This window comes from Notolepis coatsorum (assembly GCF_963971535.1).
Source record: "Notolepis coatsorum genome assembly, chromosome: 10".
Taxonomy (NCBI): domain Eukaryota; kingdom Metazoa; phylum Chordata; class Actinopteri; order Aulopiformes; family Paralepididae; genus Notolepis; species Notolepis coatsorum.
This window is the reverse complement of record NC_140174.1, coordinates 91,972,339-91,983,971: the sequence shown is the minus strand read 5'-3', so window position 1 is coordinate 91,983,971 and position 11,633 is coordinate 91,972,339. Positions and strand designations below refer to the sequence as shown.

The 11,633-nt window shown below is 45.5% G+C and overlaps 1 protein-coding gene across 1 annotated transcript in view; it reads left to right on the top strand.

Annotated features, from left to right (window-relative positions):
* The first annotated feature begins 115 nt into the window (after nucleotides 1–115).
* antxr1a (ANTXR cell adhesion molecule 1a) overlaps nucleotides 116–11,633 on the top strand; it is a 92,302-nt gene continuing 80,784 nt past the window's right edge. The window contains exons 1-2 of the mRNA XM_084323485.1: nucleotides 116–231; nucleotides 11,395–11,466. Of these exons, the coding sequence (XP_084179611.1) occupies nucleotides 125–231; nucleotides 11,395–11,466 (179 nt within the window). The 5' untranslated portion in view covers nucleotides 116–124. The remainder of the gene's footprint in view (nucleotides 232–11,394; nucleotides 11,467–11,633) is intronic.

The following is an 11,633-nucleotide window of genomic DNA, read 5'->3' as shown; positions in this document are numbered from 1 at the left end:
ACAAAGAATTTCTCTCCATCAATTCATCTCATCGGAACGAGCTCGTTTTGCTCCACCTGGAATAATGTCTTTGTGGCGGAGCGGAAGGTCCTGGATTCCAGTGGTGTGTGGAGCCGTGTTGTTGATGGTGCTGGCCGTCCACAGCGCCGGTGGACAGACCCAGGGCAGAGGGCACGCTGCTGGGTCATCATCCTGCTTCGGAGGATTTGACCTCTACTTTGTTTTAGACAAGTGAGTGTGCGGGGGGGGGGGGGGGGGGCGGTCATTCCCTTCTCTTCCACCTGACGCGCTTTAGTGCATGAACTGCATCGTACCTGTCTGAGATTCACTTTATAACAACGAAATACACTTGCCAGGAGTTTCTCCCAGTTGATTGTATATAGTGCTGTCAATAGATTTTTTCTACTTAAGACCGAAGCTTGTAACAGATTTACTTGAGTAAAATCATGGAATTAATGTAAAATCAACACAAAGAAAGTATATTTAGATTCAAAGACAATTTTAATAGGAATACAGTTTCTCTCCTGTGAAATACAAATGTTCAACAAAACCATCAACATTGACTCAGCTAGACCGCTTTCTTATTATATTGAACATTTTTCACCCCATAGATTAATCTAGATAAAAAAAATGTAATGCTTTAAATAATTTAAATTAATCTCCAGAGTTAAAGCATTAATTTTGACAGCCCTAATATTATATATACAATCGTTCCACAATGAAATTAATTGAAAATAAAATATGCATTCATAGGAATGCATAGACGGGAAGAGAGGAATAACACAGAAGTTGTCAGAAATACATGCATGTACATATTAAGGTGACAAAGTGACACACAATAAAGTGACTACTAGTGACACAATAAAGCTCTCATAAGTATACACAGAGTGTTTGTATCCATGTGGAGTGAAACAACACAGAAACATACATAATCAGGTTAACCCTTGTCGGGACATTAGTTAACATGGTAATAATTACTGTAGTAGCCTATGGTAGACGCTCTCCTTTGGCAATGTCTTTATTTACTAACGAGGTTGAGTCTTTATTTGATTCACTGTCGACGTCTGAGCTCCACTTCAACATTACCTGTTGCCCTTCAACCAAAACAAAACAATGTCAATATTAGTTTGATTCACGTTGGAAGTTAGAGACAGGTACCCTTTGGTATTGGCCAGAGGTTGCTTGCCGAGGGTTCACTGAGGTTGTCATGATGTCATCACTGTTATAACCACTCCCACTGCTGGTGTCGTGCCACATAGAAACAGTGGAATCTAAAGCGACTAGACTAATAAAACAATAGAACTGCATTTAATTCATTCAGATATGAATTCAAACAAAAGCCAGTTCTAGCATCACATTTAAAAGCAACCGAGTGCCCCCCAGTAGGCAAGAATGGATTAAAAAAGTGGAAGCTTGCTTTGACAGGTCTTAAAGCCCCAATCTGTGACTGCTGCACAGCCCACTAATGCCTTTGTTTACATGATTGATTTACTGGATTTCTTTTCACCCTGAAATGTACTGACCGAACGTTTGAAACAAGGGCCAATAGCGTTTGACTCTCGAGGCTGTAAGTGGTTTTGTTTTACGTCCTGGAGTAAACCAGACGTGTATTTTGAGAGTTCAAAATAAGCCAGTTTTCCATCTACAAGTCAAGCACTTCAAGGATATACTGTGAGTAGTGAGTATATCCAAAGTTTAGACTTGTCAAGTAGATTCCGGGTTGTAACTTCAAACTCCTGCATGGCGTATGAGTACAGATCCTGGTATCTAGGTCAATGGTACAGATGACGGTTCTGAGTCCCTCGATCTCTAGTCAATCACACGCTTTGCAATGACTATAGGTCTAATAGCTGAACAATATGTCTCATCGATTACGTTTCAGTTATTTTTCTCAATGCATGTTTTTCAGTGACGGTTCACTGCCTTCAGGGGTGGGAATGTAAACATGCAGGATGGCTCCATAGGGGTCAATAGCACACATGGAAGATCACTCACACAGGCCTCTCATAGCCCCTTTCGGGTCGCAAGTGTCGCAAAGAAATTTCAAAGGTGCTCACAGTTGCAGGAGGGTTTCGGACAGACAGACGCTATGGTTTGAAAGCTTGGCGTTGCTAATAAACATTTTAAATATTTGAATAAACTTGTCAACTTCAGCTAAGCTCCTGCTTTCCTTCAAAATGGCTGCCATTTAAAAAAAATTATAATTATTTTTTTATTAGCAACGCCAAGCTTTCAAACCCTAACGTCCGTCTGGCGTGATTACAGTCCCGAAAGGGGCTAAGGCCTCTCATACCACTTCTATTTTTAAGAATGTACAATTTACAATCACAGGGGGGAAAGAGATATGTGCATCCACCCATGAAGATAAATATTGCGTGATAATAATACCTCTGGCACGGATGTCGTTACTTCAGGCGGTTGTCATTGGATTGATTTGCAGAAGAAATAAAAAACCTTATCACAAAATGTGTTTCACAAAAGCTGGCTCAAAACTCTGCCTTTTTCTTTTTACCGTAAACCGTCATCCTTATCTACTGGGTTTGACGAATGGAGTTCATTCCAATTCATCTGCACACTATTCACCAAATGGAAAATAATGTGTAAAGCATGAATCTTTTATTCTAGCGTGGAAGAACAGCTTTCAGCTCTACGTTGTGAGTCTGACATTTCAGGTCTCCTCTTCCTTTACTCATACACTCTTCCCAAGGTCACTTACTCATACCAGTTGGAGGTGGATCTTTCCATTTTGCCCCATATCTAAACGCCAACTCTAGGCAAGCATTTCTGCAGTGGCACACAGTGACTGCTCTTTGGCTGAGAGGAATTATAGGCCATTAGGGCTACTAGAGAGTAATTGTTGCTGTGAGCTCTGTTTTTCCAGGCAAAGAAATCATAGTAGAGATTAAAGAACATGTGTGACCTGGGAGGATTATTCAGTGTTGCGTGGCACCTATTTATCTTAGCTACAGTATTCCTCTGCTATTCTCTTCTCCTCTGTAATTTCCATCTTCAACGTCAGTCAGTTTGTCTCCTGACTGAAGCTTCTCTTTCTGCCCTGTCTTCTTGCAATGTCTGTGTGATCACTCTTCTCTCCTCTCTTCCCTGTGTCTGCACAACCCTTCCGCCTCTCCTCCTTCTCCTCCTTCTCTTCTCCTCTCCTCCTTCTCCTCTCCTCCTTCTCCTCTCCTCTCTTCCCTGTGTCACAACCCTTACTCCTCTCCCCTCCTTCTTTTTCACCTCCTTCTCTCCTCTCCACTCCCCCCTCCCCTCTCCTTCTTCTCCTCCTATCCTCTCCTCTCTTCCATGTGTCTGCACAACCATTTCTCCTCTCCTCATCTCCTCTCCTATCATCTCCTCTCTTCCCTGTGTCTACACAACCCTTTCTCCTCTCCCCTCCTCTTCGCTCCTCTCCTTTCCTCTCCCATTCCCCTTCTCTCCTCTCCTCCTCTCTTTCTCTTCTCCTCTCCTTCTCCTCTCCTCTCTTTCTCCTCTCCTCTCCTCTCTTCCATGTGTCTGCACAACCCTTTCCCCTGTCTTCTCCTCCTTCTCCTCTCCTCTCTTATCTTATCTTCTCATCTCCTCCTACATCTCCTATCCTCTCTTACCTGCGTCTGCACAACCCTTTATCCTCTCCTCTCTCCTCTCCTCCTTCTCCTCCTCTCCTCTCTTCCCTGTGTCTGCACAACCTGTTATGGTTTGTAACCGACCCCAATCGCACAACACAAGACAGGTATGAGAGTAAGCCAAAACAGGGCAAATATTTATTATAGAACAAAAAGCGGCACAGTCCCTTTAAGGGAAAACACAAAAACACTAGAGTCAAGGAAATATGGAAAATGCGGCACTGTGCCTTTAAGAGGCGAACAGGCTAAGGGACTAAGGCTAAGGGCCAGGGCTAAGGACCAGGGCTAAGTGTCAGGGCCAGGACCAGGGGCACTGGAGAGGGGGACAGGGACAGAGGCCCGGAGAGGCGGGCTGGAGACAGGGACAGAGAACAGGGTTAAGGCCTTGGACAGGGTGAGGGCCAGAGCTGCTTACAGGGATGAGGACAGGGTTCCGACGGCGGAGGCCGGGCACGGGGACAGGGGCCCGACGGCGGAGGCCTGGCACGGGGACAGGGGCCCGACGGCGGAGGCCTGGCACGGGGACAGGGTCCCGACAGCAGAGGCCTGGCACGGAGATCCTCTTCGTCCATACACAGAGTAGGGCTCTGCTGCTCTTAACGGAATCCTCCTCCTCCTACTCCGATGCTGCAGACGGGCAGCGCAGAAAACACGGGGTCCCAGGGGACCGGGGCGAAGAGACGCCATCCTCCCGTGGAAATAGGGAGCGATGGCGCGCCGGCTTGACGTCTGGAGTGGGAACACTGGAAAACCTCCCGTAGAGAATTAGAGAGCGAAGACGGTGTCCCACTCCAGGCAAACGGCGACAGGTGGTGATGGCTGGCACGTCGTCTCACGCCGGAGACGCGGCAGGTGATGGTAACATACAGGATGGTAACGTACAGAACTCCATGAACACAGAGTGAACACAGATACAGATACAGATACAGAACGAACACAGAGTCCAGAACACAGAACGACCCGACAAGGACTGGAGGGGAGTCTGCAACCTAAGTACTCTCCAGCAGATTGCAAACTCCCAACAGGTGCGTGAGGGTAGAGGAACAGAATGTCCAAGGGTGGGGGCTGGTGAAGAGTAGGAGGCAGGCAAAAGTTCTCACAAGGGTGGGGGCTGGTGAAGGAGAGTAGACAGGGAATGTCCAAAGGTGGGGGCTGGTGAGGAGAGGACAGGGAAATAAGGTCCAGGGAAACAGGCGAATCCTCACAGTACCTCCCCCTCCACGGGAGCCACCGGGCGACCAAAAAAATCAGACAGCGGGGCAGGGGACAAGACAAAGCAACAAACAAAAAAAAACTGGGCCATGCTAGCAGGGGAAGCTACACCTAAAGTGGGGCTAGCAGAGGGACAGGGTAGCTGCCAGAACATTGCTAGCTACAGGGCCTATGCTAGCTGTACTGCTACATTAGCATAGAGGCTGCGCTAGCTGCCGGAGCTAGGCTAGCAGACAGGGCTGGACTAGCAAAGGAGAACAAGCTAGCTGGAAGGACAGTCCTAGCTGTGGGGAACAGGGTAGCTAACAGGGGAGCTAACGAGGCTAACAGGGGAGCTAACAGGGGAGTCAACAGGGGAACTAACAGGGGAACTAACAGGGGAACTAACAGGGGAACCAGAGGGAGCTAGAGGGAACTAGAGGGAACTAACAGGGGCTAACTCACATACACTGTCTGTGCTGGCTGGGGTCGTCGACTGGTCGGGTCGTACTGTTATGGTTTGTAACCGACCCCAATCGCACAACACAAGACAGGTATGAGAGTAAGCCAAAACAGGGCAAATATTTATTATAGAACAAAAAGCGGCACAGTCCCTTTAAGGGAAAACACAAAAACACTAGAGTCAAGGAAATATGGAAAATGCGGCACTGTGCCTTTAAGAGGCGAACAGGCTAAGGGACTAAGGCTAAGGGCCAGGGCTAAGGACCAGGGCTAAGTGTCAGGGCCAGGACCAGGGGCACTGGAGAGGGGGACAGGGACAGAGGCCCGGAGAGGCGGGCTGGAGACAGGGACAGAGAACAGGGTTAAGGCCTTGGACAGGGCGAGGGCCAGAGCTGCTTACAGGGATGAGGACAGGGTTCCGACGGCGGAGGCCGGGCACGGGGACAGGGGCCAGACGGCGGAGGCCTGGCACGGGGACAGGGGCCCGACGGCGGAGGCCTGGCACGGGGACAGGGGCCCGACGGCGGAGGCCTGGCACGGAGATCCTCTTCGTCCCTACACAGAGTAGGGCTCTGCTGCTCTTAACGGAATCCTCCTCCTCCTACTCGGATGCTGCAGACGGGCAGCGCAGAACACAGGGGGTCCCAGGGGACCGGGGCGAAGAGACGCCATCCTCCCGTGGAAATAGGGAGCGATGGCGCGCCGGCTTGAGGTCTGGAGTGGGAACACTGGAAAACCTCCCGTAGAGAATTAGAGAGCGAAGACGGTGTCCCACTCCAGGCAAACGGCGACAGGTGGTGATGGCTGGCACGTCGTCTCACGCCGGAGACGCGGCAGGTGATGGTAACGTACAGGATGGTAACGTACAGAACTCCATGAACACAGAGTGAACACAGATACAGATACAGATACAGAACGAACACAGAGTCCAGAACACAGAACGACCCGACAAGGACTGGAGGGGAGTCTGCAACCTAAGTACTCTCCAGCAGATTGCAAACTCCCAACAGGTGCGTGAGGGTAGAGGAACAGAATGTCCAAGGGTGGGGGCTGGTGAAGAGTAGGAGGCAGGCAAAAGTTCTCACAAGGGTGGGGGCTGGTGAAGGAGAGTAGACAGGGAATGTCCAAAGGTGGGGGCTGGTGAGGAGAGGACAGGGAAATAAGGTCCAGGGAAACAGGCGAATCCTCACACAACCCTTTATCCTCTCCTCTCTCATCCTCTCCTCTCTTCCCTGTGTCTGCACAACCCTTTGTCATCTCCTCTCTCCTCCTCTTGTCTCCTCTCTCATCCTCTCTCCTCCTCCTTCTCCCCCTCCCCTCCTCTCCTCTCTTCCCTGTGTCTGCACAACCATTTGTCATCTCCTCTCCTCTCTCATCTCCTCTCCTCCTCCCCTCCTCTCTTCCCTGTGTCTGCACAGCCCTTTCTCATCTCCTCTCTCGTCCTCTCCTCTCTCATCCTCTCCTCTCTCCTTCTCTCCTCTTTCTCCTCTCATCTCCTCTCTTCCCTGTGTCTGTCTGCACAACCATTTTGCCATCTCCTCTCTCCTCCTCCTCACTCATCCTCTCTCCTCTCCTCCTCCTCTCCTCTCCCCTCCTCTCCTCTCTCCTCCCCTCCTCTCCTCTCCCCTCCTCTCTTCCTCCGTGTCTACACAACCCTTTCTCCATTAGGTCAGATGTTCCAGAACGTTGCAGCCTCTGGGTTATCTGCGCTGGGATGTTTATCATGGTAACAATGGAAAAAGCGGTGTTTTGAGAAATGTTGCGCGGAGCGTGGAAGAGCGGGTAAAGTAAAGTCAGGGCAAAAATAAAGACACTATAGGAAAACACAATGATGCAGACTGGACAAGGAGAAACCGTGTGAGCTATTTGAAGCTTTAACCTTAAACCGCTTTATATACATTCTTTCTAAGGACAACATCATTGGTTTATAGTTATTTGAAAGCTAATATTTTCCTTGAGATAATTGTGATACCGAGTTTCTCCCTTCCTCAACCCTAAATCCATTTTTCTCTGTACTTCCCACACAACACGGGGACAACGAGCCTGGGAACCATTAGAGAGGTTACAGTTCGCGGATAGAAATGTAATCCTGAGCGAAACACAAACACTGAAAGGAGGAACTCTGCAGCCGCTGACCGTACAATCATTCAATGGCTTGGCGAACTAATGACGTGAAAATAAATGACCCATGTTTCATCCTGTTAAAGGAACACGCCAACATTTAGGGAAATTAGCTTATCGTCTTCTCCAGAGAGAGAGACAAGAAGATAGATACCAGTTTCCTCTCTGTGCGTTCAGTAGAAAGCTATCTGGCTAGCCTAGGCATTATCCAACTAACACCTCTCCCGAAGGCTAACCGGCCATGTCCGCTTCCATTCATTGTGCTAAGCTAGGCTAACATGCAGCCAGATAGCATTCTACTGAACGCACAGAGAGGAAACTGGTATCTATCTTCTTGTCTCTCTCTGGAGAAGACGGTAAGCTATTTCCCCAAATGTTGGCGTGTTCCTTTAACAGGATGAAACATGGGTAATTTATTTTCACGTCATTAGTTCGCCAAGCCATTGAATGATTGTACGGTCAGCGGCTGCAGAGTTCCTCCTTTCAGAGGTCTTCACTGGTGCAATATAAAGACATTATTGGCGGTAATGTGAGAAGCATGACGTTATTGCCGTTCATCCATTTTGAGATCACTGTGCTCTGTGTCCAAAGATGGACCAGTGTTTATCCAGTCAGAAGAATATCTTCAGGCCCTTTCTGTTAACCCTTTCACTACCACACTACAGAAGGTTAACCCTTTCACTACCACACAACAGAAGGTTAGCCTTTCACTACCACACTGCAGAAGGTTAACCCTTTCACTACCACACTACAGAAGGTTAACCCTTTCACTACCACACTGCAGAAGGTTAACCCTTTCACTACCACATGACATAAGGTTAACCCTTTCACTACCACACTACAGAAGGTTAACCCTTTCACTACCACACGACATAAGGTTAACCCTTTCACTACCACACTACAGAAGGTTAACCCTTTCACTACCACACTGCAGAAGGTTCGCAGTGAAAGGGTTAACCCTTTGGTAGTGTGGTAGTGAAAGGGTTATACTGAGTTCATGGGTGTATCAAGTAAGGCAGTGGACACCTGTGATACACCCAAGAAAGCATTGGACTGACGTCACATATTATGGCTTGATGTGAATTATCCTTTCATATGACCCAAATAATTAGGGGTGGGACGATACATCGATCCAGATCGATACATCGATGTAATTATCAACAATCGAATCGGATCGATGCGATGTAATAAGATCGATTCATATCGATACTCTTATTTTGAAAATCCTGTGGCGAGTCTCATATCCGCCCAAGAACAACAGCAGTAGCTCCGTGTGTGTAGATGTTATGTTACAGCATAGCATTCTCCCTTTCTGTGTGTGTGTGTGTGCGCGTGTCTTTGGAAAGACCAGATGAGGTCAGAGGAGTTTGATGTTTAAATGTTATTTAAACATAAACAATATAATACATAATAAATGTAGGCCTATACATGATCATGCAACATCAACAAATTGTTGTAGGAACGGTTTGGGAGAGGGAGGTTGTGAGTTTTGAGGTCCAAAAAATGTAGCTTAAAGTTTAAAGCTCAATATATAAAATGTGGCACTTTACAGTGAACAGGAGGTCTATTTGTATTAAAAACAATAGATTGATTTTCCTTTAAATGTCTGGAAGAGCTCAAAAATACAAATGTCAAATGATATTTTCATTACCTTTTTTTTGTTGATCTAAATGTTACTGATTGTGTTAAATGGGCATATGATATCATCTCATATCGATCGCAGGCACCTGAATCTAATCGTATCGTATTGTATCGTGAGAGACTTTGTGATATCGGCAAATATCGTATCGTTGTCCAAAGAATCGATATCGTATCGTATCATGATGAAACTGGTGATTCCCACCCCTACAAATAATAGGGCTGGGCAATACGGCTAGAATATCATATCATAATAGTTTTCTTCGTTTTGATAACGGTATTTGATGCTACTTCGTTTTCCAGTACAAATGACAATGTATGACATATATATTTCTTATGTCTTCATCTATACAATTGTCATGGTGCTGTTTCGTTCAAAATTGTCTATTTTCTCCATCTGCTGCAAGGAACTATCAAGGACAACGGTATAGTAAGAATCCATACCTTTTGCATGGATCCGTGACAGAGTATACCCACATATTCGACATACCTCCCAGCCCTGGAACTTTGAAGATGCTGTTGGAAGTGTGCCAACACTACTTCTTTCTGAAGCAGTTGTATTCTTAGCCTGCATTTGAAGTCATCATCTTATCTCACCAAACCGCTTTAGTGTAAAGAGACCTTCACTTTTAACACCTTTTTGGGTTGTTGGTTGGAAACCCTGCTCCTAACAGCCAACAGACGAACGGCCAGTAGATTAACGGCCAATAGACGAACGGCCAACAGACGAACGGCCAGTAGATTAACGGCCAATAGACGAATGGCCAACAGACGAACGGCCAATAGACGAACGGCCAACAGACGAACGGCAAATAGATGAACGGCCAATAGACGAACGGCCAATAGACGAACAGCCAACAGACGAACGGCCAATAGACGAACGGCCAATAGACGAACGGCCAACAGACGAACGGCCAACAGACGAATGCCCAACAGACGAACGGCCAATAGACGAACGGCCAATAGACGAATAGCCAACAGAGAGCTTATTGCTGCTGGCGGGACAAAACATCATAACTCCATTTTTATTTCTTTTATTTTTATATATAAATCAACTCCGTAGATCATCCTCCATATGTGTGTGTGGGTTTTACAACGTTTAAACAATGGGAAAGCATTAAACCAATCATCTGTCTAAACCTCCTAACTCTATTCGCCCTCAAATCTGTGTTTGTTTTTTTCATCTGCTGAAAAGTTGGGTTTTTGGAGTTATGAGGTTTTGTCCCGCCAGCAGCGTTATGGAAAACGTTTGAGCAACAGAGAGGTCCTGCAGGCAATGTTCTCTCTATACAGTACATTCAATGTAAAACCACAACACCATCTTTTTAAAATAGATTAGACACTCAGCACCTGTTTCACTCATTTGCTCACAAAGTGCCATGTCTCTTTGCTGCCAGCCACTGCTCTGGTTCAGAAAAGTAATCCTCAACACACTCTAGGCTCTGTTACCCATACTGTACGAACTCTGAACTCTTACCTATACTCAGTTTATATCTGCCTACTGCCTCCACCGTCTACAACTGCCTTACACTGTAATCATAGCTACCTACCTCAAACTTGGAAGAACAAATACAAATGTAAGGGGCTAGGGATCAATAAGCTAAGCTTCCCTCTACTCCTTTTTTTGGACATGTCTGCTAACCAAACACATTGCTCTTTTGTTTATAAATCCTTTTTCTTTTTCTTTGTTCTTTAAAAAAAAATTCCTTTAAGATTTCTTTTTTTAATTTGTTGTTAAGATTGTTTGGTCTGACGGATCAAGACACTGTGAGTTGTTTGAAGAAATAAGAAGAATAACATGTCCAAGAAATAAACTTTTTCATTAATTCATTCATTCATTCATTCATTCATTCATTCATTCATTCATTCATTCATTCATTCATTCATTCATTCATTCATTCAAACTATAAACTATAACTACCCATATGACTCTGTATGATAGCATGTACAATAACGCTGTATATACCGTGTATATATATATTTATATTTACCATATATATACATGTATATGTATCCACATCTGTCTGAATATACCTGCATATGATCCTTTTTACATACCTGTGTATATACTATATGCTATCTACTATGTATATCTGGATATGTCCCTTACCTACTAATTATACCACTGGCCAGTATGACATACTACCATAGTGTTTTTTAGACCTGTATACTGTCATTCCAATTAGCATTATTACTCAGTAGTACTCATAATCACACCTACATTGTATATTGCTATTGCACTTTACTGTTACATTTGCACTCTGGTCAGAGGCCAAATAATTTTTACTGTACTGTACTTGTACTGTATAATGACAATACATTTGGATCTAATCTAAACCTTGTTGTTTTGTCTCTGTAGGTCTGGGAGCGTACAGAATCACTGGACAGAAATCTACCACTTTGTAGAACATCTGGCTCATAAATTCCTAAGGTACAGAAGAACTCTTTCACAACTTTCACAAAAACCCTGTAATAATAATAATAATACACTTTATTTGTATAGCACCTTTCATACAAGAATTGCAGCCCTCAGTTCTTCACAGCAGTGAAGACACAAAATATACATAGGGCATACAATTAGCATAAAATGTATATTAA